Source organism: Silurus meridionalis, chromosome 17 (assembly GCF_014805685.1).
Source record: "Silurus meridionalis isolate SWU-2019-XX chromosome 17, ASM1480568v1, whole genome shotgun sequence".
NCBI classification, from domain to species: Eukaryota; Metazoa; Chordata; class Actinopteri; order Siluriformes; family Siluridae; genus Silurus; species Silurus meridionalis.
In genome coordinates this window covers 1,388,657-1,413,233 of record NC_060900.1, presented here as the reverse complement: position 1 = coordinate 1,413,233, position 24,577 = coordinate 1,388,657, and the positions used below count along the sequence as shown (strand labels likewise).

The following is a 24,577-nucleotide window of genomic DNA, read 5'->3' as shown; positions in this document are numbered from 1 at the left end:
GCCACCAGAACCAGGCCCGTGTAGATCACTGGACTGCAGTAGGCTTTCCGGGTCGGGCAGCTGACGGTGGCAGGAAGTGATCCGTTGATGCTGTAGCACTCGGCCGGCTGTACAGGAAACGCCATCTCCTCTCCACACAGAGCCACCCGAGTGTTATCGCTGGACACGAACGGAAAAAACAGCATTCCCAACAAATACAACGCAAAGCTCCCCGCAATGGTGCAGAACTTCCCGAGGCAGGCGTCGGCCAACCAGCCTCCAAACGGAGACACCAGATACGTCACGCCCATGAAGATGAGCGGCGTCTGGCTGGCCAGAGTTCCCTCCCAGTAAAACGGGCTGCCGTTGAGGAACAGCACCAGGTTGGAAGTGATGCCGTAAAACGCTACGCGCTCCAGAGACTCGGCCAGCAGGATGGCGGCGCAGGCCAGATAACGACCTCGGAATATCGGCTCCGCTCTGGAAAGAGTCCCTGAGCTGTCTAGTAGAGGAGAGTTCTCACTCACATCCTGGTTCGACATGATGGGTGCTGGTGCAGATCTTCTAAACGAACCAGACATGTCTTCTGAGGAACCCTGAGAGAAACAGGAGTTTGATAAACAGATATTATAATTATTCCTTTAGAGAACGTAGAGAATCAATAAAACATTTCATGTGGTGCTGATGGAGAGGTTCTGTGGAGTCCAAACAGGAAAAGAAGAACTTGTGTAAAAAGGAGAACAGGAGAGAAGATGTGATCAGACTCCTTCACCCCCACACTCATGCATGGAAGTGGGAGTTTAATAGTTTGGGGTTGTTTTGGAGCAGAGAAGATTCCAGAAAGTGGAAGGAATCCAGAATCAACATGGCTCCCATTCTATACTTAATCAACGTGCGATTCCGTCTGGACTGGAACCAACTTCATCGTACAACAAGATGAAAGGCACGTCTGAGTTCTGTAAGTGTTATTTAAAAAGCAGACAGACGTCTGGAGTGATGTCTATCATGGAACCACCTGCCCAGTCACCTCACCTGAATCCTACTGAACTGCTCTGAGATGAAGAAGAAACATCTCCATCTAGTGAAGAACATCTCTGGTGTGTTTTACAAGAGACACAGCAAAATATTTCAGCAAACGTTTGGAGAAACAAACTGGAGATTTATAGATTTGTTTGGTCAAAGAGAATCTTCATACAGTCACATTACTGAGTTTGATGATTAGAAACAAAATGAACATCACACAAAGTGAAGTATTTACTCAAATAAGTCACATTTTACTCCAATAAATATCAACTCAAAGGTGCAATTCTGCGTCTTTCGTTCTGAGGGTATTATTTCTCATATTTCAATGAGATTTGAACAATTAATCAGTAAACAGTAATTAGTAAACACATGAATCACGTGGTTTTGTTGTTGTTGTTGTTGTTGTTTTAAAACTCTTCATATAATCATGGAAAAAAAACAGAGTAACACAGAGAAACATTTCTGAGATTTCCTCCTGATCAGCTGCTTCAGTGTTGCAACAGTAACTCGTGATTATTAACACACACACACACACACACACACACACACACACACACACAGGCGTAAACATTACCTTAAACACACACACTCTCTCAGTGTGACAGCTCAGCCATCCACCTGCCTGCTGTTGATCTCCTCCACCAACATTTCAGCTCCAACTCTACACACGAATCCACGTGCAAAAGTTTGTACACCCTGTTCTTCTCTCTCTCTCTCTGTGTATCCGTCCGAGAAATAAACCCCGGGATCAGATGAGTGTCTCACACACACACACACACACTCTCTCACACACACACACACACACTCACACACACACACTCGCTGTCACGAGTCGAAAACACTCCGGATTCTGACTTCACACTCGCAGTTTGGAGTCACGATTATGTTTATAAGCTCTTTATAAATAACACAGCTTTCATTCCGGGCACACGCTGACCAATAGCGTGGCGTCCTGACGATCACGTGACCCCCCTTTCACTTCCGCGTTGCTCGACGCTTTGATGCGGCGCGGCGTCTTTTACTCTTCCTTTTCTTCTTTTCCACACTTTTCTGTTTTCTCTTTATTTGTATTTTTTTTCTATTAAATAATTTGCTCCTGTTTTTTTTTCCATTTACTTTTTTATTCTTTTCTATATGCCTATATCTTTTATTTACTTTATTATTTCACTTTATATATTTTTTTCTTTATTTTTATTTTTTATTAATTTCACATTTAATTATACCCCCCAGCAATAAAAAAAACACAATTCTATTTTACCTTCTTTTATTTTTTTATCTTCCGTTTTCTGATTTTCTGGTAATAACCACGTGGTAAACTTTTTTTTTTTCTTCTTTTACTTCTTTTTTTAAGTGTCGACTGCAACATAATTATACTGTTTTTATTTATTATTTATTAAATAATAGTTGTTTAGTGCTGTGGATGGTACAGTTGCTTATATAAATAATAAATAAACGTATTAAATGAAACGATGCACAATATTAAATAAATATGTAAAAATAAAAAAACAATTGTAATAATAAAAAATCTAATAATCTTAGATTTATATTTTAATATTATTTTTTATTAATAATTTGAGCTTTATGATTAAAATAAATAAATAAAATAAAATAAAATGAGGTCAGGATTATTTTTTTAAACTTAATCATACGCCTTTAAGAGGAATATTAACTGTTATATGTCATTAGATTCATTTATTTTACTAAATTAACTGATTTATTACTATTATGAAAATATTTAAAGCGTAAAAAACTGCACGTGATGTTGATGTTATTATAATTATATTATTAATGATATATAACCTGCTATATATTTGCTTGGGATATATTTTAATTTTCCTGTTAATAATTATAAACAGCTTTTTTATTTCGTTATATTATTTTCGTTATATTAATAATTATATATATTTATAAATATATGTATTATGATGTATAATTCAAAATACGAAATTTACACATATATATTAATCAACAGGAACTAATAACATGCAGTTCTTGTTTCCCGGAGAACAAAAATCTTAAACGAACCCGGAATAAACAGCAAACAACTACACGTTTCTCCACCTGTATTCACACATACCCCGCCTTCTTTTCTCTGATTGGCTAATTTTATCGCACCTCCTCACGGGGATTGGTTATCCCGATTTATACCGCCATTTAAACTTCCGGGTTTGTATGAATACGGGTAGGTAAAGAAAACACCACCAAAAGTAAATATCCGTGTAAAAACACAGCACTGGCCGCCCTGCTGTGCAGGACGGGATTATTAAACAGATCCGCATTTTTAATGATATTTAAATTAAATTTTTTAATTCATTTTTGATCTTATTTCATATTTATTTCGCTACACAGCGGAGAAATGAGATTACTGTTCCTAGCTTGCCTCAGTCCAAAAACTGGGAACTGCACTACTGCCGAAAGGATCAGGTAAAGAGATGAATTTATTACAAAATAAATACATAAATATTTACAAATTAGTCCATGTAGTTCTGAATATTCAAATAATATAGATGGAAACAAAACCGTTTTAAAAAAAATAGAAACCCGGAAATAACCGTTTAATTTCCCCCCAAAATCCCTAAATATAAAATAAAAATAATAAATCTACTGTACATCTACGTAATAGTTTAATCATAACGCTGTATGAATCTGTGGCCGCATTAAGTCTTTAAGAAGCTGCTGTTGTTGTCAGGGGGCGTGGCTTCATAATTAATTTATTTTAAATCCAGAGGATGTACTTATAAGGTTACTCCGAGCACAGGGGGCGTGGCCTGTTGCATTGGCAACCAAATAAATACATTTTATTGATCCACAGGAAAATTGTAAAAAATTTGCAGGTTTATATAAATATTCATTAATATTTGAATATTATTTAAATGATATGTAGATTTCTAAAGGTAATATATTATATAGGTTATATGTAGATTTCTAAGTTATATGTAGATTTCTATAGGTTGTGTTTTATATACATCTTTATGTTTTATGTCTATGTGCCAGAATTTCATTCCTTGTGTCTTCACACGTGGCAGAACGACAGTAAAACCTCAGTCTTTCTCCTCTCACAGGGCGCCATTACTTTTCTCCTCATTATCCGATTTACCAATAACCCATCCATATGATCGCAGCACCTCATCTCCAGATTTACAGTTGGCTCAGTGGATTGTGTTTGTAGATGTTCATCGTGAGCTGATGTTCTGTGGTCGCTGATTACTGAGACGTTACACTGTTTTATAACTGGGTTATTAACTGTTCATTGACGTGTCTTAAACATGTTGCTGGAATCAGGATGCTGCATTAAAATATTAAAGAAGGTTTTGTAGATGTTCTGAAAAGTTTTTGATGTGCAGTTTATATTATGTTTATCAAATACATGTGGTGAGAGTGTGGTGAGAGTGTGTTGATGGTGAGAGTGTGGTGATGATGTGGTGATGTTGTGGTAATGGTGTCGTGATGGTGTGGTGAGAGTGTGGTGATTATGTGGTGAGTGTGGTGATGGTGTTGGTGATGATGTGGTGAGAGTGTGGTAATGATGTGGTGAGAGTGTGGTGATGATGTGGTGAGAGTATGTTGATGGTGTGGTGATGGTGTGGTGAGAGTATGTTGATGGTGTGGTGATGATGTGGTGAGAGTATGTTGATGGTGTGGTGATGATGTTGCTGATGGTGTTGTGATGGTGTTGTGATGATGTGGTGATGATGTGGTGAGAGTGTGGTGATAATGTTTCTTGATGGTGTTGGTGATTGTGTTGTGATGCTGTGGTGAGAGTGTGGTGATGGTGTTGGTGATGATGTGGTGAGAGTGTGTTGATGGTGTGGTGAGAGTATGTTGATGGTGTGGTGATGATGTGGTGAGAGTGTGGTGATGATGTGGTGAGAGTATGTTAATGGTGTGGTGATGATGTGGTGAGAGTGTAGTGATGGTGTTGGTGATGGTGTGGTGATGATGTTGCTGATGGTGTTGGTGATGGTGTTGTGATGGTGTTGTGATGGTGTTGTGATGATGTGGTGAGTGTGGTGATGATGTGGTGAGAGTGTGGTGATGGTGTTGGTGATGATGTGGTGAGAGTGTGGTGATGTTGTTGTGAGAGTGTTGTGATGTTGTGGTGAGAGTGATGTGATGATGTGGGGATGATGTGGTGAGTGTGGTGATGTGGTGATGGTGTGGTGAGAGTGTGGTGATGGTGTTGGTGATGATGTGGTGAGAGTGTGGGGATGATGTGGTGAGAGTGTGGTGATGTGGTGATGGTGTGGTGAGAGTGTGGTGATGTGGTGATGGTGTGGTGAGAGTGTGGTGATGATTTTTCTTGATGGTGTTGTGATGCTGTGGTGAGAGTGTTGTAATGATGTTGCTGATGGTGTTGCTGAATGTGTGATTATAGAGATCATATCGAGAGCGCAGGTCATGTCTGTGTACTTCGGGACACCAGAGATTTCAGCTCAGCTTCTGAAGTAACACTGCTGATGAGTCAAGATCAAGAACCATTCGATGCAGCGTTGGCGATTCATCTGTATAAAGGAGGAAGGCTGCTATTAGGTGATTTTTTTTATTAAAATAAACTGATTACACACGAACACACACACACACACCTGTGAAGAACAATACAGTTTTCTTAAAAGTTTTTCTTTTAGCTCCTTTACATCTCTACTGGAGCTTCATGGCTAACGTTAACATCTCAGATCATGGATAGTATTGTGTTGGTTGCAGATGCTGGAGTGCCTTTCGGAGTGGTTTTCGGAGGGACGGACATCAACGAAGACGTGAAGGACGAACACAAACGAAGCGTCATGAAGAAAGTTCTACACAAAGCCAGGTGAAGCGAAAATCCACTTTATTTCATTCAGAAGAAACTCTTTGAAAGACAACGTTATACTAGATATATATATATATATATATATGAATGAAGGAAAAGAACAGTTCCAGTGGAAATTAGATTAAATACACCAGAATATCAAACTTTCTCTCAGATGTGTTGATAAATTTGTGATTTTTTTTTAATAAAATTCTTTATTTTCAGAAGTAATATTAAATTCAAATGGAGAAATTAATATAAAGTCACATGGTACAGTAATGCGAGTCATAAAAACACAAACGCTACAAAATAGCATGGACACCAGAAAGTTTTAGCTCGCTAGCATATAGCTGGCAAGGTTTATATGTATATAATAATGAAGAAAAGGTGCAGTGACAGAAAAAATACAATAAAATCGTTCGGAATATCAATATTTCTCTCAAAAATGTTGGCAAAATCTTTTGAAAAAATTCCGAACTAAAATTATAAAGGAATTATGGAGCCGATTTGAACGTAGCATCAAATGCTGGACAGACACTTTAAGGTGACTAAAATCTCTGCTTACTGAGGAGAAAAAAATGTTTTTTGCTGTTTGTCAGAATCTTGGAAAGTCAGATAAGTGGTTTAAGTGGTAAAGCATCATGCCAACACTGTTGCTAAGCAATCGGGTAGCAAGGATGCCAAAAGCATTAGCGAGCTGGTAGTTTATTATGAAAACAATGACAAGAGGCAGTGACTGTGCTACAAAAGTGATGCACAATTGCTCAGAATATCAATATTTTCCTCATATATGCTGTTAATTTCCTTCAATACAAAAGTATAAAGGAATTTTTGAGGAGAAAAAAAACATTTAGGGACTCATTTATGACACTAAAATTTATTAGCTAAAAGCGCAAATTGAATTAAATTGAAAATTGATTTAAATTAATTTAGATTAAAATAACTAGAGGAAAGTAAAACACAGTTCACAGTGAGCAACACAGTAAAACAGACACTAAAGGACTCAGTTCTGACTGAAAATCAGGCTAATGATGTAGCCAGCTAGCACATAGATGTCAAGTCTAAGCATAGGTTTATGAAGGTGAGTCACAGTGAATGTGAAAATGAGACCAAATCATCCAGAATGTCAACATTTCTCTCAGTTCTGTTGCTATATGAGGAAATTAAATGCTAAAAAGAGCCACAATTTATTACTTTTTGAATTGAAACTCATGGAAAGACGCCAAGATGACAGTGTTGCTAAGCAACGTGGACACCATAGGACTCTGTATTGTTGCTGGGAATTAGGCTAATGATGTCCATGCTGGAAAAAAAGTTAATTCTAATGGTTTCAACTACAAATACCATTCATAATGTTATCTAATGTTTCTGTTATGTAGTGTGTCTGTGGACACTTTGAGTATCATCAAACTAAAGAAGCCAGAGTAGATGCTTTCTGAAATTTGGAAACTTACTGACATCCAGTATCTACCAATATGTTATTATACAAAATGTCAAAAGGGTTCAATTGGTCCTTAATGGTGTTCCACAAATTTCCAGTAGACATTACAGTGTCCAATACAATTTATTTTAGTGCCTTTTAAACCAATAAAATTCCCATTATCGCCATTAAAACCTGTAAATCCACAGTATGACTATTCAAACAGTCCACATTATACCAATTAAACCAATTAAATTCTCATTAGCAAACTATAAAACCAATATGATCCCAATTATAACTATAAAAAACAAAACGATTCCCATTACAGCAATAAAACAGTAGAATTTTCATTAAATTCATTAAAATGATCACAACTAGTACAATTGTCAGTATGACTATTCAAACAATACAATTCCCATTAGAACAATTATAAGTATTTCTACTGATTAAATTTCCATTACACCATTATAACTATTCAAATCAATCTCCATTATAAGTTTTAATACAATTCACATTAGAAGCATTCTAATGAACTAATCAGATCAATACAAACTCATATCAGAAGCATTATAACTAGAACCATTACAAACTCCCAATATAACCAGTGTAACTATTAAAAAAGCAATGCAGTTTCCATTATAACCATTCAAAGCAACCCATCTGCATTATAACCAGCACTAATGAAATGAAAATATTTGTTCTACATATGAAAAGCAGGCAGTGGAGTGACAGTGCAAATGAGACCAAATTATTCAGCATATCAACAATTCCCTCAGAAGTTCACTGTGGGGAAAAGGTCTGTTTTATTTATTTATTTGTTGCTTTGTTTGTTTGTTTTTTTGTTTGTTTTTACAATTTATTGTTTTTCTAATAAACTCATTGAAAGTCAGAATGAGGCGGTTGCTAGGCTACGCGCCGTGGGATACAAGATGCTAATACAATGGATTTGTGGCTTTGGGAATGTGTAGACTGGTGGGATGAAATTATTCACGTGTGTGTGTGTGTGTGTGTGTGTGTGTGTGTGTGTGTGTGTGTGTGTGTGTGTGTGTGTGTGTTGCCCTGTGAATGTTTAACCAGGACATATGGCCATAAAAAAAAAAAAGAATTGAATTGATGGTTCCTGCCTGCTGGTGGAGTTTTTTATTCAGTCAACACACTGAAACTTTGTATAGTGAAGAGCCTCAGCTGCTGCACACACACACACACACACACACACACACACACACACACACACACACACACACACACACCAGCTTCATCCTCACTCCCAGGGCCTTCTGAATCACAGAGACGAAAGACAGGAGATGTAAAAGTTGACGAGGGTGAACAGTTGAAAAGTGATACTTCTCTTTTTTCTTTATCACTGAAGGGGAAGTGTAAAGACCCTGAAAACTATGTGTGTGTGTGTGTGTGTGTGTGTGTGTGTGTGTGTGTGTGTGTGTGTGTGTGTGTGTTTATTTTGCACCTGAATTGACACTGACTTCCTGGTTCAAAGGCAGAAGTGTGAAGAAAAGCCGTAGCCACACACACACACACATACACACACACACACACACACACACCACTAACGTGGCGCCTCTTAAAATAAACATTAGTAGAGGAAATTAAATAATAATAATAATAATAATAATAATAATAATAATAATAATAATAATAATAATAATTTTCTACACCAATCAAATAACAATGAAACTATACAAACTACTTTTTTAAATATACGAATTTCAGCCAGAAGCCAATTAAAGGATCATCTGATTATTACACTCTTATTAAAGTGATTGATTCCTGAGTGAATTTTGTGATTTATATGTGGTACAATTCACTATACATCAAATTCACTACAAAATCATTTATACTTTCAACAGCTTGGGACACCTGACCATAAGATTTGTTATAATATCCTCCACTCTTCTGGGAAGATGTTCCACTAGATTTTGTGGCGATTTGTGGAGATTAATCCACAAGGTTGTTAGTAAAGTCAGGTAGGTGAGATGAGGAGGTTCCTGGGGTGCAGTCAACGTTCACATTCATCCCAAACTTGTTCAGTAGGGATCCATAGCAGGAGATCTTCCACTCCAACATATTTAAAGCATTTCTGAGTTTCATGGAGCTTAGGTCCCATAGTTCAAGTGAAGGAAAAGATTTCATGCTCTCACATCCGTAGACGTCCAGTACAGTTGCTTTGTGGGAACATTTTTTTAACAGGAAACAGGTCAATACTTTTAGCCAAAAGGAGTTTGGTTTTTTTAACCAATTTTTGGGATGTAACATTTTATTTTTAATGCACATTTGCCTTTTTTTTTCTCTCAGGTTTGCTGTAGCCTTCACAGAGGAGATGAAGCAGAAAGCGAAGACCCACTTGGTAAGAACCCGGTCCTCCATTTTGAGCGTGAAAACCAATTCGGCAGCGTGAACATGCAGTTCATTTCACGCCGAAGCTCTGAAATCTGACACGCTCTACAAAAAAAGTGCAGAACAGTGCAGAACAGCAACAAGCATCCAGGAGCGAGTGTGTGGGGGATTAAACACTGTGCTGTTGCTGTTATATTAAAATAATCAGCGATGTCATGGTGTGATGACGCAGAGTCGTGCTTATTATCTTCCAATTCATTTTTTTCCTTTAACCGAAAAACCCTTCCGATGCCGAACAGCCAGTGATTACAGTAAGTAGGATTGTGTAGGTGGGTTTCTTTTCTGTAGGCCGCATTTAGAGAACTTTGTTATGTATGGCTGAAGTGGCACGAACAATAATATAGCGGTTACCGAGGAAACGATGGAACGGAACAAACCTTTCTTCATTAACGCTGCAGAAAAAAACGAACGCTAGAACAAAAAAACTCGGACTTGATGTGTCGACCCGGAATCACAAACAAAATACAAACGACGACATCGCCGATGATAATCGTTCTCAGCAGCATCCCATAATAATCAGCTTTCAAAGCACAATTACAAGCGTTTCATTGGAGGATTAGAGTCTTGCAGTGACACACACACACACACACACACACACACACAAACAAACGCACACGCAACAAGCATCCCGAGCTGATAACATCCAGCCAATTTCCTCTCTCTGTGTGTGTGAAATGATTCGCTTGATCTCGAGAGCAGCAGCAGTATTCCGTTATCACGCTCCCGCCGCTTTATTATTTTTTATATATTGATTTTTGAATGGTGCAGAGATTATTCCCGATTATACTCACGCCTCTGTTCATGCACGAGCAGCGGATTTCATGTGGCTTAGATCGCTTCAGAGAAACACTTAGTGGAAAAATACGAATATGCAGGGAATTGTGGGTAACAGCGCTGTGATTGAAGACGTGGATTTTAAATTGGTCTGTTATGATTAGCTCGTTACAGTTGGTCTATTACGATTAGACCGTTGCTTTTGGCCTGATTTTGATTGGCTAATTACGATTAGTTCATTACGATTAGTCTGTTATTCCTGATTTGTTACAGTCGAGTCATTATGATTGGCTAATTACGATTGGTCTATTAAGACCGGTCTGTTATGATTGGTTTATTATGTTTGGTCTGATAAAATTGGTTAATTACAATTGTTTTGTGATTATTTGTCCAAGATGATTAGTCTGATTGGTCCATTATGCGTTCGTGACGACTGTTCTGTAATGATTGGTTCATTAGGACTGGACTGTTCTGACTGACTCGTTACGATTGGTTCACTATGATTGGTCCATTACAACTGGTTTGTTTTGACTGGTCCATTAGATTAGTGGGAGGTTCTGGTTGGTCTATTACGATTAATCCGTTCTGACCGGTCCATTATAATTGGTCTGTTACGACTGGTCTGTAATGATTGGTCCATTAAGGACTGGACTGTTACGACTAGTCTGTTACGACTGGTGCATGATGATTGGTCCATTACAACTGGTCTGTTCTGATTGGTCCATTATGATCAGTAAATTACGACTTGGACATTTTGATTGGTCCATTTACGATTGATCCATTCTGACCAGTGCATTATGATTGGTCTACAAGGACTGGTCTGTTCCGATTGGTCCATTATGATTGGTTCATTAACGTTGATAATAAAAGTGTAAAGAGGGAGTTAATGACCAGTAATGTGATCATGTTATAATGTCATCATGACAGATACCAGCTGAAAACTCTTTTTTTCTTATCGTAAATGAAGTATTTGATTTAACTGTGATTGATTTGTTGACTGATTACACAGAAATGATTTCCCAGTGTGTAGAAAATGTTTAGATAAACGTACTAGAAACGTTACCATAGTAACCTGGGAAGACTATCAATAAGAACGTATCGTGACGTCGTTTCTCTGCTTTAGGACTGTGACACCATGAAGATCTATGTACAAGCTCAAGGTAAGGGCAGATCTCCACTTCCCTCTTCTCTTCCTCTTCTTCTTCCTCACACTGACCTGTTTTGTTTGAGAGCGAATGCAAATGTTCACGTCACAATTCCGTGTCTTTTTAGGAATCGAGACGAGAACAAGCTCCGATTTCAGCTGGACCGATTTCTTACACACTTCAGGTTTTTAATCACAGTGAACAATTCTCTCCATTTTCTTCTTCTCCTCACTCCTCTCCTTCTTGTTCTTCTTATTCTCATTTTTCTTCTTTTCCCTCATCTCTTATCTTCAATTATCCTCTCCTTCTCTTCTGCCCATCTTCCCACCTGTCTTCTTCCTTTTCTTTTTTTCTTCACCACAAGCCTTTCTTTCTTTCTTTCTTTCTTTCTTTCTTTCTTTCTTTCTTTCTTTCTTTCTTTCTTTCTTTCTTTCTTTCTTTCTTTTTCTTTGTTGACTTTTTTCTTTTTATCACATTTCTTTTTTCCACCATCTATTTATCTATCCTGTTTTTCTTTCCTACCTCTTTCATCTCTGTTGGGGTTTTATATTCTGTGTGTGTGTGTGTGTGTGTGTGTGTGTGTGTGTGTGTGTGTGTGTATGTGTGTGTGTGTGATTAATAACTCTCTTGTCTGTGGTCATATATCATCACTGGGCTGGCAGCAGGGTGCAGGAATTTCGATAAGCAACACACTTCTTATTAAAAATACATCACACACACACACACACACACACACACTTCAGACTCGGCCTGCATTAGTATCAGCATGTTCAACTGTCAAGCATAAAGGTGAATCCCAGTGTTTGTAAATCTGTGCACATCTGTGTATACATTTGAGTGTACGTGTGTGTGTGTGTGTGTGTGTGTGTGTGTGTGTGTGTGTGTGTGTGTGTGTGTGTGTGTGTGTGTGTGTGTGTGTGTTACTGTATCTAAACAAAAAAAAAAGACAGATATGCAAATGGAAATGGAATAAACTGTAGAGAAGTAGGATGTTCCCACACACTTCAAGAACATAATTATAGTGAATATGGAAGATGTTCCACAAGATTTTGTGGAGATTTATTCAGCCATAAAGGTGTTAGTAAACTCAGGTACTGATGTTGTTGAGAAGGTGAGGAGGTCTGAGGTGCAGTCAGTGTTCACCTTCATCCATCTTCAATAGGGTTCGAGCTCTACAGCTGGAGATCTTCCACTTCAAAATATGGAAAGCAGATCTTCATATAGCTGGATTTGTGCACAGGTATATTATTATGACGGAACAGGTTTTGGGTCTTCTAGTTCAAGTGGCAGTGGAGGGGTGCGGTTGCAGGAAGAAGAGGTGGAGAAGGTGGAGGAGTTCAGGTATCTGGGGTCAACAGTGCAGAGTATTGGAGAGTGTGATAGAGAAGTAAAGAAAAGAGTGCAGGCAGGGTGGAGTGGGTGGAGAAGAGTGATAGCAGGAGTGATTTGTGATAGAAGAGTATCTGTGAAAGTGAAAGGGAAAGTTTATAGGACTGTGGTGAGACCTGAGATGTTGTATGGATTAGAGACAGTGGCGTTGAGTAAAAGACAGGAGGTGGAGCTGGAGGTAGCAGAGCTGAAGATGTTGAGATGTTCATTAGGAGTGACGACGATGGACAGGATTAGAAACTAGTTTATTAGAGGGACAGCGCATGTAGGACGTTTTGGAGACACGGTGAGGGAGGTGAGATTGAGATGGTTTGGACATATGCAGAGGAGATACATGGGTATATCAGTAGGAGAATGCTGAGGATGGAGCCGAATGATCCACTGTGGCGCCCCCTAATGGGAGCAGTGGAAAGAAGAAGAAGATCCAGACTAAAGGAATATTATTGTGAACATATCAAGCCTCCTTCCTGACATTTACTGTAGTAGTGACTTTCGGAATCTGTAGAATCTTCTCTCTGTTCAGTTCACTCAAATACTCATTACAGCCGAGAGTGTGTGAGAGAATGTGGGACGTGTGTGTGTGTGTGTGTGTGTGTGTGTGTGGGGTGAGGATCAGAGTGGTTCCATCAAAGCAATAACGCACAGTGTGTGTGTGTGTGTGTGTGTGTGTGTGTGTGTGTGTGTGTGTGTGTGTGTGTGTGTGTGTGTGAGTGTGTGAGTGTGAGCACACGAGGTGGGCCCTGGTGGCCTCCTGCTGTCATGTAGCTCGCGGCAGGTTTTTTAGGGAACACTGGTAGGAGGTCTGCTTGTCTGAAGAAAGACATTCTGAGAGACTCTGAGTGTCTTGTTTGGATAACGATCACGACGTGTGTGTGTGTGTGTGTGTGTGTGTGTGTGTGTGTGTGTGTGTGTGTGTGTGGGTGGGTGGGGATGTGAGCACAGCATTGTGGAACCCCTGCTAGGTAGATGACTTGGCACTGGGAAAATGAAATGAAATTGCATTTAGAAATATTATAAGGAATAAAAGTAAAGTTTTTATCCTCAATCCAAACAGGATAGATTTGAACACACACACACACACACACACACACACACACACATTATGACCCATAATGCACCTCGAATCTCCTGTAGTCGAATGTGATGTTGTTTTTGTTGAATTTCTCACTAGAGTTGAGACAGAATGAGTCAAAATAAGACTGAAAGCTATAGACAGAAGAATCAGACCAGCTCTGGGTCAGAACCTGACCGGTGAAACCACACGGCTCGGTGCAGGAACTTTTCCTGTATGTGCCTGATGTGTGGCAGATGTGTGTTTTGTGTTATTGGATTTCAGCCTCCAGTCTGATTGAGACCTGATAAAATCCCCAAGCTGCCGGAAATCTAGATTGAACTGTCAGTGTCTCGTCAGTGGACATCGCAAAGCCGCTCAGTTCCTCTCAGATCTTTCATTCCGTTATGAGACGTTCCTGCGATGTGGTTGGTGATAGCGTCTGGTGCTGATTTGTTTTCTTTTAAATGACATTCGCCGTTTTTGAGCTTAGAATGAAATCGACGGAGACGCAAATAAACACCAGCTGATCGTCAGCTGACTCTGTCCCACTGCTTCGTATTGATCAGTTCTCCTCTTCTTCTTTTTCTCCTTCTTCTTCATCCTCATTTATTCCACTGATTTCCATTCCTCCTTTTTGATTCATTTTTATATGAAATCGGCTCCATGAAGATCTACTTTGCATGGGTTGGAGTGGAAGATCTCCTGCTAGATAGAGCGCCAACACTATTGAACATGAATGAATGTGAGCTGCACCTCGGGCCTCCTCACCTCACTCTCTAGTGGAACATCTTCCCAGAAAAGTGCTTATTATGGGGTCTAAATGTAGAATTGGATGTTCTAATGCTATGATTATCTACTTCAACTGAATTGACCTTATTTGACTCAGGAGGCTGAAGGAGTTTCTTTTTCTTGGATTAAAATGAATTTCTTTTCTTTATCGACGTCGACGTCCAATTTCTTTACTGCTACTTGTTTGACTGAAGGGTTTCGACCTCTAATCTCTCCATTAAACCTGGTTTTAGCCTTGAGCTCATGTCCTTCAACGTTACACGTCCCCTCATTTTTACTATTAGAAAATCTCTGTTCCATGGACAGAACGAACCATTTTTTCTGACATTTTGTCTTGACAGCCCTTGACGTTTTTGTGTTGTCATTATAATCCTGTGTGTGATTTCCCTGTCATGGCCTAGCGTCTGAATTGCTGAAGGCATTATGGGATTGGATGCTTATCTGCAGAAATGAATTTCCTTCTCTTATCTCTGCTTTATCTCTCAGAGAAACGAGTCTCAGAATCCAGAAAGAGTTTAATCCTGCGTGCTGTGGTCACTTGGGTCGTGTCCCATTTCAGCAAAGTCTATCGCAGACACATTTTCACGTGTTTCAGCCTCCTAGCGCTGGTCATGGGATTAAGAGGGATTAGAACCCCTGATCCAGCAGCCACTGACCCCAAACCATTCCAGATCGCTTCAGGAAATCTTCCTCACATCAGAGCTTCCCTCGAGACTCCAGCTCTTGGTTTCATTAACCTCTCCCGGTCAGGATAATTAACCTCCGCCCCGGTTTTCATGTTTGAGTTGATCGGATCAGACGTTTTAGCATCCGGACTGGGTTTTCTAAACTTCTCATTACGGGTCTGGATGCGGACACGTGCTAATCAGCTAAAAGGTTCAGGATTTAAATTAACTTTGTTTCATTACATTTGCATTTCAAGGCTGTTTGAAGTAGCCGCGTGATTGGACACGCCTTAGCAGAGTGTGATTGCATCCCCTTTACAGAACTCTATTCTTATTCATTAGCTAAAACCTTCATTAGCGGAATGTAGTGCTGCTAGCTAGCATGTTATCGACTGGGGAACTTTCTATCGACCATGTTGTTGCCTCTTGTTTTTTATTTGTTGTTGTTGTTTTTGGCTTTTAAATACCTACGAAAAAGCTACACGATCACTTCAAAATCATGAAATCTGTAGAACATGTGTGCATTATGTTGATTTTCTTCATAAAAACCATGGACACAGAAAAGTACTGAATGTGGTTTTCACTGTACTCTGGTTGATTAGCTGGAAATTCATTAAATTGGAGGATTCTGCTGATTGACGATCTCGTTTGATTGGGTTTGTAGGAGTGTGTGTGGATCGAGTAGATGACCTACACGTGTTCCTGTTAGTGTGTGGACTCAGAAAAGTGAAGGACCCTCTCTACCTGCTGAACGCCTTCTCAGGTGAACCTTCACACACTTCATAAACGTAACTTACTATTTGTCCTGAGGAGAATGTAGTAGCTAACGACTAGAACTGTATTTGCTAATTAGCAAGCAGATGTGGCTCTTAACACAGTTCTGAGGAATGACCTTAGGTTTTATGCAAACCATAATGTTTATGATGAAGGTCTTTGAACCATTTACACTTCTTCAAATGAACTGCAAGCGGCCATGCTACCAGGTCCTAAGTTCCCAGCATTCTAGATTTCTGTTTTTCAGCCCTGTGTTTCCAGTTTATTGCATGTCCATGGCCCTATCTTAACATGGTCCTCTTTTTCCCGGGTTCTATATTCCTAAGGTCCTCTGTTTCTAGGGTCTTATATTTCTAGGGTTCTATATTTCCATGACCCTCTGTTTCCAGGGTCCTAAATTACCATGGCCCTATGTTTCTAAGGTCCTATAACCAGGGTCCTTTAATCCCATGGTTTTATATTTTTATGGTCATATGTTTCTAGGGTCCTATGTTACCATGGTCCTCTGTTCCATCGGGTTCTATATTCCCAAGACCCTCTGTTTTTAGGGTCCCATATTTCTAGGGTCTTATATTTCCAGGGTCCTATATTCCCATGACCCTCTGTTTCCAGGGTCCTAGATTACCACGGCCCTATGTTTCTAAGGTTCTATTACCATGGTCCTATATTTTTACGGTTCTATATTTTAAATCAGTTTATTCTTATAGAACTATGTTTCTAGATCACTACCTCACCAGTGTCCTATATTTTCAGGGTCATACGTTTCCAGGACTCTATATTTCTTGTGTATTATGTCTGTAGGTACAATTCTCCAGTGTCTTATGTTTTCACGGTCCAATGTTATAGCCAGTTTTGTATTCAGACCAGTGGAAACCCCCCGATGCCTCGTTACTTCCTGATCTCATGGCCTGAAGCGAATGTGTGTGTTCTGTTTTATTTACATGGCTAATCCTCTGCCAGATCTTTTTTCCAACAGAATGGCATGCCCAGAACCCTCTGGTGATCCTCATCATCATCGGCCCAAAGGTGAGCACAAATCCAAAAGTGTGTGAAAGTGTGTGTGTGTGTGTGTGTGTGTGTTGCTGCATCTGTGGCACATCTTATAAAATTCACACTTCTTGCATCATCATGCTGCTTGGACATGGCAGGCAACATTAGGAGCCACTGTAGCTGTAAGTCTCTATCAGAACATCTGCCACCTCAGATCTTAGCTTTGGGACTCGGTTTACTAGCAAGCCTTTGATAAGGGCAAAGTTCTCAACGAGGCTCATCCTGGACCAACCTCAGACTGGGGTGGATCTTTGAATCAACATAAAAAGCCAACACATAGTGAGGCAGATATGAGAAGGAATGATGGACCTGTTAATCCAAGTCTGAGACTGAGATCTGACCGAAATCAGTTTCTCTGAAGCCTTTCTTTCCCAGAAGACATGGATATTTTCTTACACTTGCAGTTCAGGCTGGAGAAAGAAATTGCAGTTGCATTTTACATATAATCAACTCAGTGAGAGGATCTCAGCGCCACCTAGTGTTCAGTGCTGGTTATTGATGGTATTTTTACCTGATGTTTTGAGATTCTGCACCACTAGAACTTTTCTCCTTAAAAATGGATGTTCCTCAACACCTAATGATCATTGAGAGCAACTCCATGTATTCTTTGGTTTTCTGTGGTTAGTATTGCTGTATTTTACATTTTATGAATATAATGTTTTAGGAGTCATATCTAAGCCCAACTTTTTTATTCCAAATTCCTGGAAATGACACAAAGGAGCATTTGCATTAAAATAAATCAATGTGAGGAGAAAACCTCTGTTTGTTCTTAATCTCCAAAATCGGACCGTATTCTCTGATGCTTTTTTTTTTCATTAAGATTAATGCTGTGCTGAAAATGATGAGAATGTAAAATTTGTCTTAACCAGACTCTGGGATTTGGGTATTACAGAAATCATCTCACACAGAAGTCGTTCCTCATCTTATATAAGATACGATCTCACCAAGATCTCACACTGATCCCACTTTGATCTCACCCTTATCTCCACTGATCTCACCCTGATCTCACCCTGATCTCACACTGATCTCACCCTGATCCAGCAAACTGATAATGGAATAGTTGCTATGGTTTAGATTGTGGGCTCAGTTTTTTTCTGGAAATATCTACTTGATTTGTCTGATATACAGATACATCAGATTTCACAGTGTAGAACAAACATCTACAGTAAACCCCACGTGTTATGGGAAGTTCTTTCACTTCTCAGCTCACATTATTATAACATCATTATTACTAGTAATAACACTATTATAACATGGTGTATGTGTTTTACATACGCAGTTAAAATCTGATTCATTTTCATTCATCTGATTGAAATCTGGATTCTGATTGGTCAGAATTTCTTGATTCATTTTCTAGAACTGTAGTGTAAATTCTAATAGATGTTTATTTAACATTTATGGAAAGGAAAGTGTCTAGTTTTAGTGTTTAAGAAAAACTGAGTTCATTCTACAGAAAAGAAAAAACTGAATTTGACCCATGTTTAAGAAAATTTAATTAATTTCAATTCAGTTCGATTCGATTCAGTTGAATTTGATTCAGTTGATTTCGATTCAGTGTTATTTGAATCAGAATCAATATCAGAAGATTTTATTGATACCAGAGGAAAATAGTTTGAATGCAACTGCTCGAAGTAAAAGATCAAAGTAAAGATTAAAGTAAAAATAAAAAAATAAGAAAATAGAAATAATGTTATATATTAAATAAAATGTGTATCAGCTGAAAACAGAAACAGAAAAGTAAAATATAAATTAGAACATCAGAAAGTCTCTATTCATTTGTCTCTAATCACCATTGCTGATGGTGGTGAGGAACAAATTCCCTGAGAAGGTATAAAGAAGAAACCTTGAGATGAACCAGACTTGCATATGAAAGTGCCATTTCTTACTAATTTTTACATTATTTTATTTCTTTTCTCTTCACAGATCGACCCTGCACTCAGCTCAGAAGTTAAAGAATGTGTAAAGAGGTAAAGCTCATTGCTCTTTCACTTATTCACTCTTCTTCTTCGGCTTTCCTCAGAGACTCTTTATCTCGAACAAAGTACGCAAGAAATTGTCTTCACGATTTTTCCTCAGCTTTGTGCCCTCACATGAAATTGGTATTGGATTGTGGGAACTTATCTCTGTATACACTCATTTTTATCCAGTGAAACTGTAAACAAGCAGGTTCTAATGCATGGGGGACATGGTGCTATCAGGTTCTCAGCATCTCAGCACAGAATGAATTGCACTGAGATGGTGTGGGAAAGCGATAAGTAATGTTCTGTGTATTATTATTCTGAATCCTGAGACGTTAACGTGTGCTGCTGTAACTCCCTACAGCCTGCTGTCGGCCTTCTCTCCAGAACTTCCACTCAGTGTTTTGTGTGTTGGTGTCTGTGTAGATGTTCTGGAGTATTTTTAGCAGCAGAGAGGAACCAGGAGGAACTCCACGCCGCCATGAGGAAAGCGTTCGCAGTCGTCAATTCTTCCGTGTCGGAAGGCATGTCGGCCGCCATCTTAGAGGTCTGGATAGGATCATGTGACCTTCATCCCACTGTGTATCTCATTTGTTTTTAAAGTACGAGATTAGATCTCTGATTTCTTCAGATTAAACATCAACACAACACCCTGTTCAACACAACCAGATTGAAACAAAGATCAAACAAGTCGAACAAAATTAAGCAAAGATCAAACAAGTCGGACAAAATGAAACAAAGATCAAACAAGACGTTAAAATTAAACAAAGATCAATCAAGTTGGACGAAATTAAACAAAGATCAAACAAGTCATACAAAATTTAACAAAGATCAATCAAGTCGGTCAAAAAAAGACAAAGTGGTAAAGTGAACTTTCAAAAAGTGATCTTCAATTACAGAATCATGTCACAAAGTAAAAGTGTTAGTATTCAACAGACATTTATTTTTATTTATGAATTTTTTTAAGTTAATTTCTCAATAAATCCTCTGAAGCCTTCAGACACATCAGGATCAAATCAGTAATCTAATCTGTTACATGCAGAAAATATTGTTAAAAATCCTGCTCTGCTTTACAGCCCTGACTTTTTACTGCTAATCCGGGGGTTTATCAGTGTTCCGCTTTAATCCAGTTTATCTGCAGCAAACACTGGAGAACTGATCCGGGGATTAAAGCACTAATTATACACGTTTCTTTTTTACCCTTCAAATGGAGTTATCTGATATTACAGGTTCACTTACAAACGATAACGTGTGTGTGTGTGTGTGTGTGTGTGTGTGTGTGTGTGTGTGTGTGTGTGTTTACCAGGCCATGGATTTGTGTGTGCCGGTGTTAGCGAGGAACATTCCGGGGAACGCTGCAGTTGTCCGACACGGGCACAACGGCCTGCTCTTCTCCTCCCCTCAGGTGAGATCTTCAGATTGTGTAAATGGACGTATAAATGAAACCTCCATTGATCGATATTAAAGTCATGTATTTGTTTATAATTTGGGATATAAGGTGGTTAAAGTTTAGGGTTCCTGCCACACTTGTGGCCCCTGAGCAAGGCCCCTAATCCTCTGTGCTCCAAGGGTGCTGTATTACAGCCGATCCTGCGCTCTGACCCTAGTTTTCTAATGTCACTGGAATAAATAAAGAATTTTACTGTGCTGTAAAGTGCATGTGACGAATATAAAGTACATTTTATAATGAGTTTCATGATTTTTACATACGGAATTCGGTCAATCGGTTATTTATTTAAATTAAAAACAATTTAATAGACATTTTGTGTAGTTTTCCTGTTAAAGGCATCCAAAACAAATCCATAAATCTGATAGTGTAGGATTTAGTACTGACTGGCGCCCCGATGAGCTGCAGTGGCTGAGCTGCGTTATTGGACTTTAAAAATGAATGAGGAATGATGATCAGCGCACACACACACACACGCACACACACGCACGCACACGCACACACACACACACACACACAGTGTGTAGATATGTAAGAATCATGTAAAGCGAGATCCTGCAGCGTCTCGTGAAAAGAGACTCATTAAATGCAATAAGAGAATGGTTTCACTTTGAATTAGACTCTGATGTTCTTGCGGTTCCTCGGGTCCTGCTGAGATCAGAGTCGTATCGCGAGTCTCGCGCTACGGCATGCTGGGAAACGCAGATGCTCTCACGAGACCGTGGATGAATATTAGCTTCACGTGTAGAGACCGATATCTAACTCTGTACTCAGGGATAAGATTAAACAGCAAGGGAGTGACGGAGGGCTTTAAACGTTAAATCATATTAAAGGGAAACATACACACACACACACACACACACACACACACACACACACATGCACATACGTTGAGAAGAAAGAATTCAGAATATATAAAACAACAGCATGAACATCATCATCTGTGGGAAAGTCACAGAGAGACGTATCTGATGTCTATAGAGATGAAGAGCGATTATTACTTAGCGTTAGCGAGATCAGTGCACCTGCAGACCGAGTCAGGGCTCGAGCAACGTTTCCACCTGCACATCATCTAATCACTAACATCTACCATCTACAGCAGACACTTCAATACACATAAATACCCTTCAGTACTATAATAAGATCCACATCTCACTCTGATGTAATTATACAGTATATTAAAGTCTAGAATGGTCTTATTAGAGATTAAATCAACACAGACGAGTTCATCATCAGGGGGCAGTAAGAGATCATAAACACTGCGCTGGAAAATTATCACAAAACAATGATGTCATACTTTATAGTATTTACATTTATCATTTAATCATCTATAAATCATGTATAATGTGTCAACACGTCCTTCAAAACTCCAATCAGCATCAATAACAAGTTTATATATATTTATGTTCATGAATATTCATTAAATTTTTCCAGTAGTCCATCCTTCTCATTCCATAGTGTGTATGTTTAGGTTAGAGTTTCTATCCAATCAGATTTCAGCCTTCACATCACGTGTTACCAGAGATAAAAGGAATCTGCCTTGTGGTCTTAGGAATCAAAAGTGTGAGCGTCTGTAGTGTACATGCTGCTTAAAGCTTCATCCAATCAGATTACGAGTTGGAGACACCGGGGCCATCTAGCAGGCGTCTAATAACATCAGTATTTTTTAAATGTCTTCTGATTGGACGGTCAGAGAGAGACACTAGTCATAGTTGTTTGCAGATACATTTATAAGAATATAAAAAAAAAAGGTGGACGTCATCAGTGCTTCTGCTGGAGATGATGTGTGTGGAGGAGCAGTTGTGGCTCCAGTGAAAGGAGACTTGTTGAATTGTGTTAATTGGGTTTCTTGCTTTAGTGATGACGTTCTGACTGTATGAGATCCTGTGTGTGATCCAGCGCTCTGTTCTACTGCACTTCTCTATAATACTGATGTTTCTACAGATGTAATGATGGTTTATAGAGGTGGATTGATTCAGGTAGAGCACCAGTGAAGGTCTAGAGGTGAAATACATGTGCATTATAGCAGCTATAAACAGTCGTTTATCGTATAAAACTCTATACTTTATCTTGAAATTCATAAATAAAACCTACCAATTTTCCTGAAGCACTGATGCTGGAGTCTCCTTCCCTCCATGTTAGATGGTTTATGATTCACTCAGTCATAATCTTTAGCTCAGTATGAGCAAAACTCCAACCATGGACCACCCTTTGACCTCACAGCTCTCATCACACTCCCCTCTGCACCACTGATCAGCTGGTCCCACCATCTCTCAGGGTACAAGGAGGACATGCTTCAGGACTCTTCTCTGTTCTGGCTCCTAGGTGGTGGAAGGAGTTGAGTGTCGAGCAGTTTTCAAACGATATCTGAAGACCTGCAGTACCTCTTTGAGAGTCTTAATGAACCAGTTTTAGAGTGTAGACCTCAAAGCTCTTATGTACGTCACTCTGGAAACGAGAGCGTCATAAACGTACGTGGTTTTAAACTCAGCTGATGGATCCATGAGCAATTGAGCTCACAATTAGATGAAGCCTGCTGTAGTTGTGCTTTCATGGTAATGCAGAGTAACTGTAATATCCGGATCTCCTGTTCCTCTGTAGGAGTTTGTGCTTCTGTCCAAAAGACTGCTGAGAGACAAGGAACTGCAGGAGAACCTGAAGAGCAACGGGAAACACTACGTCACGGAAAGACACGACTCTGCAACAGAGAGAAGGACGTACCAGCAGCTGGTGGAGAAACTGCAGTAAAGCTCAGATCTTCTCAAACGTCAGTTCCAGGAGAACGTCTCCAAGTTATGAACACGTTTATATGAGTGAGAACCTTTTAGATCCTTCAGTCAACAAACATCACACGTTCTGGTTTGTGGTTACAGGACCGATTTTAAGAATAATCACTATGGCAACACACACATTTCATTTTATAGGAAACATTTTCAACCTGAACGTGTTTCTAAACAGTTCCACTGAAACAGGAAAGTCCACTAAGAGTTTCACTATTTCAGGTGCTTCATCTTGTAGGAACATTTAGAACATCAGAGATCTTTAGTGTCTGTACGACTTTTTAAACCGAACATCAGGGTCCATTTTATCGGCGAGCAGCTGAACAACATGTGATCAATTCTCTTTACTGCTACACTACATGGACAAACGTATTGGGACACCTGACTTTTCCACCCATATGTGGTTCCTTCTTAAACTGTTGGAGACACACAATTGTAACAGACGTCTTTGGATTCAGGAGTCTGAAATTCTGCCTTTATTTGAACTAGGAGACCCAAAACCTGTTCCAGTGTGCACAAAGCCAGCACCATGAAGATCTGCTTTACATGGTTTGGAGTGGAAGATCTCCTGCTTTAGATCTCCAACCCAATTGAACATGAATAAATGTGAACCCCAGGCCTCTTCACCTTCTCATCTTCTCACCAACATCACTACCAGACTTTACTAAAACACCTGTGGCTAAATGAATCTCCATTACATCTTGTGGAACATCTTCCCAGAACAGTGGAGCTCATTATAGCAGTAAATGGAGTCTCAAAATGCTCACAATCTAAAATGAAGGTCAGGTGTCCAAACGTTTGTCCTTATAGTGTAATAAATACATAATTAATCAATTTATAATAATGAGTGAATTTATATATTTTTTTCAATATTTTCTCCTGTCATTTATACCAAACTCAGATTAGATTAATAGAACAGAAACCTTTGCTTTGGTTCTCTATTTGAGAGGGAACCTTTATGGTTTCTGATCATCCAAAATAAAAATGTTATTTATTATTGATGATCTGGTTTGAGTTTGGTATTAAATAAGAATAAATAATGAATAAAATAAATCTTTAAACTCATGATTAGTGTAATGAATATAAACAGCAGGTGATGATGAGGATCTGTGATGATAACGAACTCAGTAGG

At 39.1% G+C, this 24,577-nt stretch overlaps 2 protein-coding genes across 3 annotated transcripts in view; one reads left to right on the top strand and one right to left on the bottom strand.

Annotated features, from left to right (window-relative positions):
* slc15a4 (solute carrier family 15 member 4) overlaps positions 1-1,956 on the bottom strand; it is a 35,955-nt gene extending 33,999 nt beyond the window's left edge. Inside the window, 2 exon segments of the mRNA XM_046871717.1 lie at positions 2-575; positions 1,577-1,956. Coding sequence (XP_046727673.1) covers positions 2-560 — 559 coding nt within the window. The 5' untranslated portion in view covers positions 561-575; positions 1,577-1,956.
* Positions 1,957-3,188: 1,232 nt separating this feature from the next.
* On the top strand, positions 3,189-24,045 carry glt1d1 (glycosyltransferase 1 domain containing 1). Of its 2 annotated transcripts, XM_046871719.1 has the most exons (12): positions 3,193-3,426; positions 5,378-5,532; positions 5,704-5,809; positions 9,519-9,570; positions 11,518-11,554; positions 11,667-11,723; positions 16,101-16,199; positions 17,187-17,236; positions 19,184-19,227; positions 19,645-19,765; positions 20,525-20,623; positions 23,267-24,045. In XM_046871719.1, the coding sequence occupies exons 1-12, from the start codon at positions 3,359-3,361 to the stop codon at positions 23,411-23,413; spliced, it is 1,035 nt and encodes a 344-aa protein (XP_046727675.1). In that variant the 5' UTR covers positions 3,193-3,358; the 3' UTR covers positions 23,414-24,045. The 2 variants fall into 2 exon arrangements, with proteins under 2 accessions (XP_046727676.1, XP_046727675.1); XM_046871720.1 differs by lacking the exon at positions 23,267-24,045 and having other exon boundaries at positions 3,189-3,426; positions 19,645-19,820; positions 20,525-20,624.
* Positions 24,046-24,577: the final 532 nt, after the last annotated feature.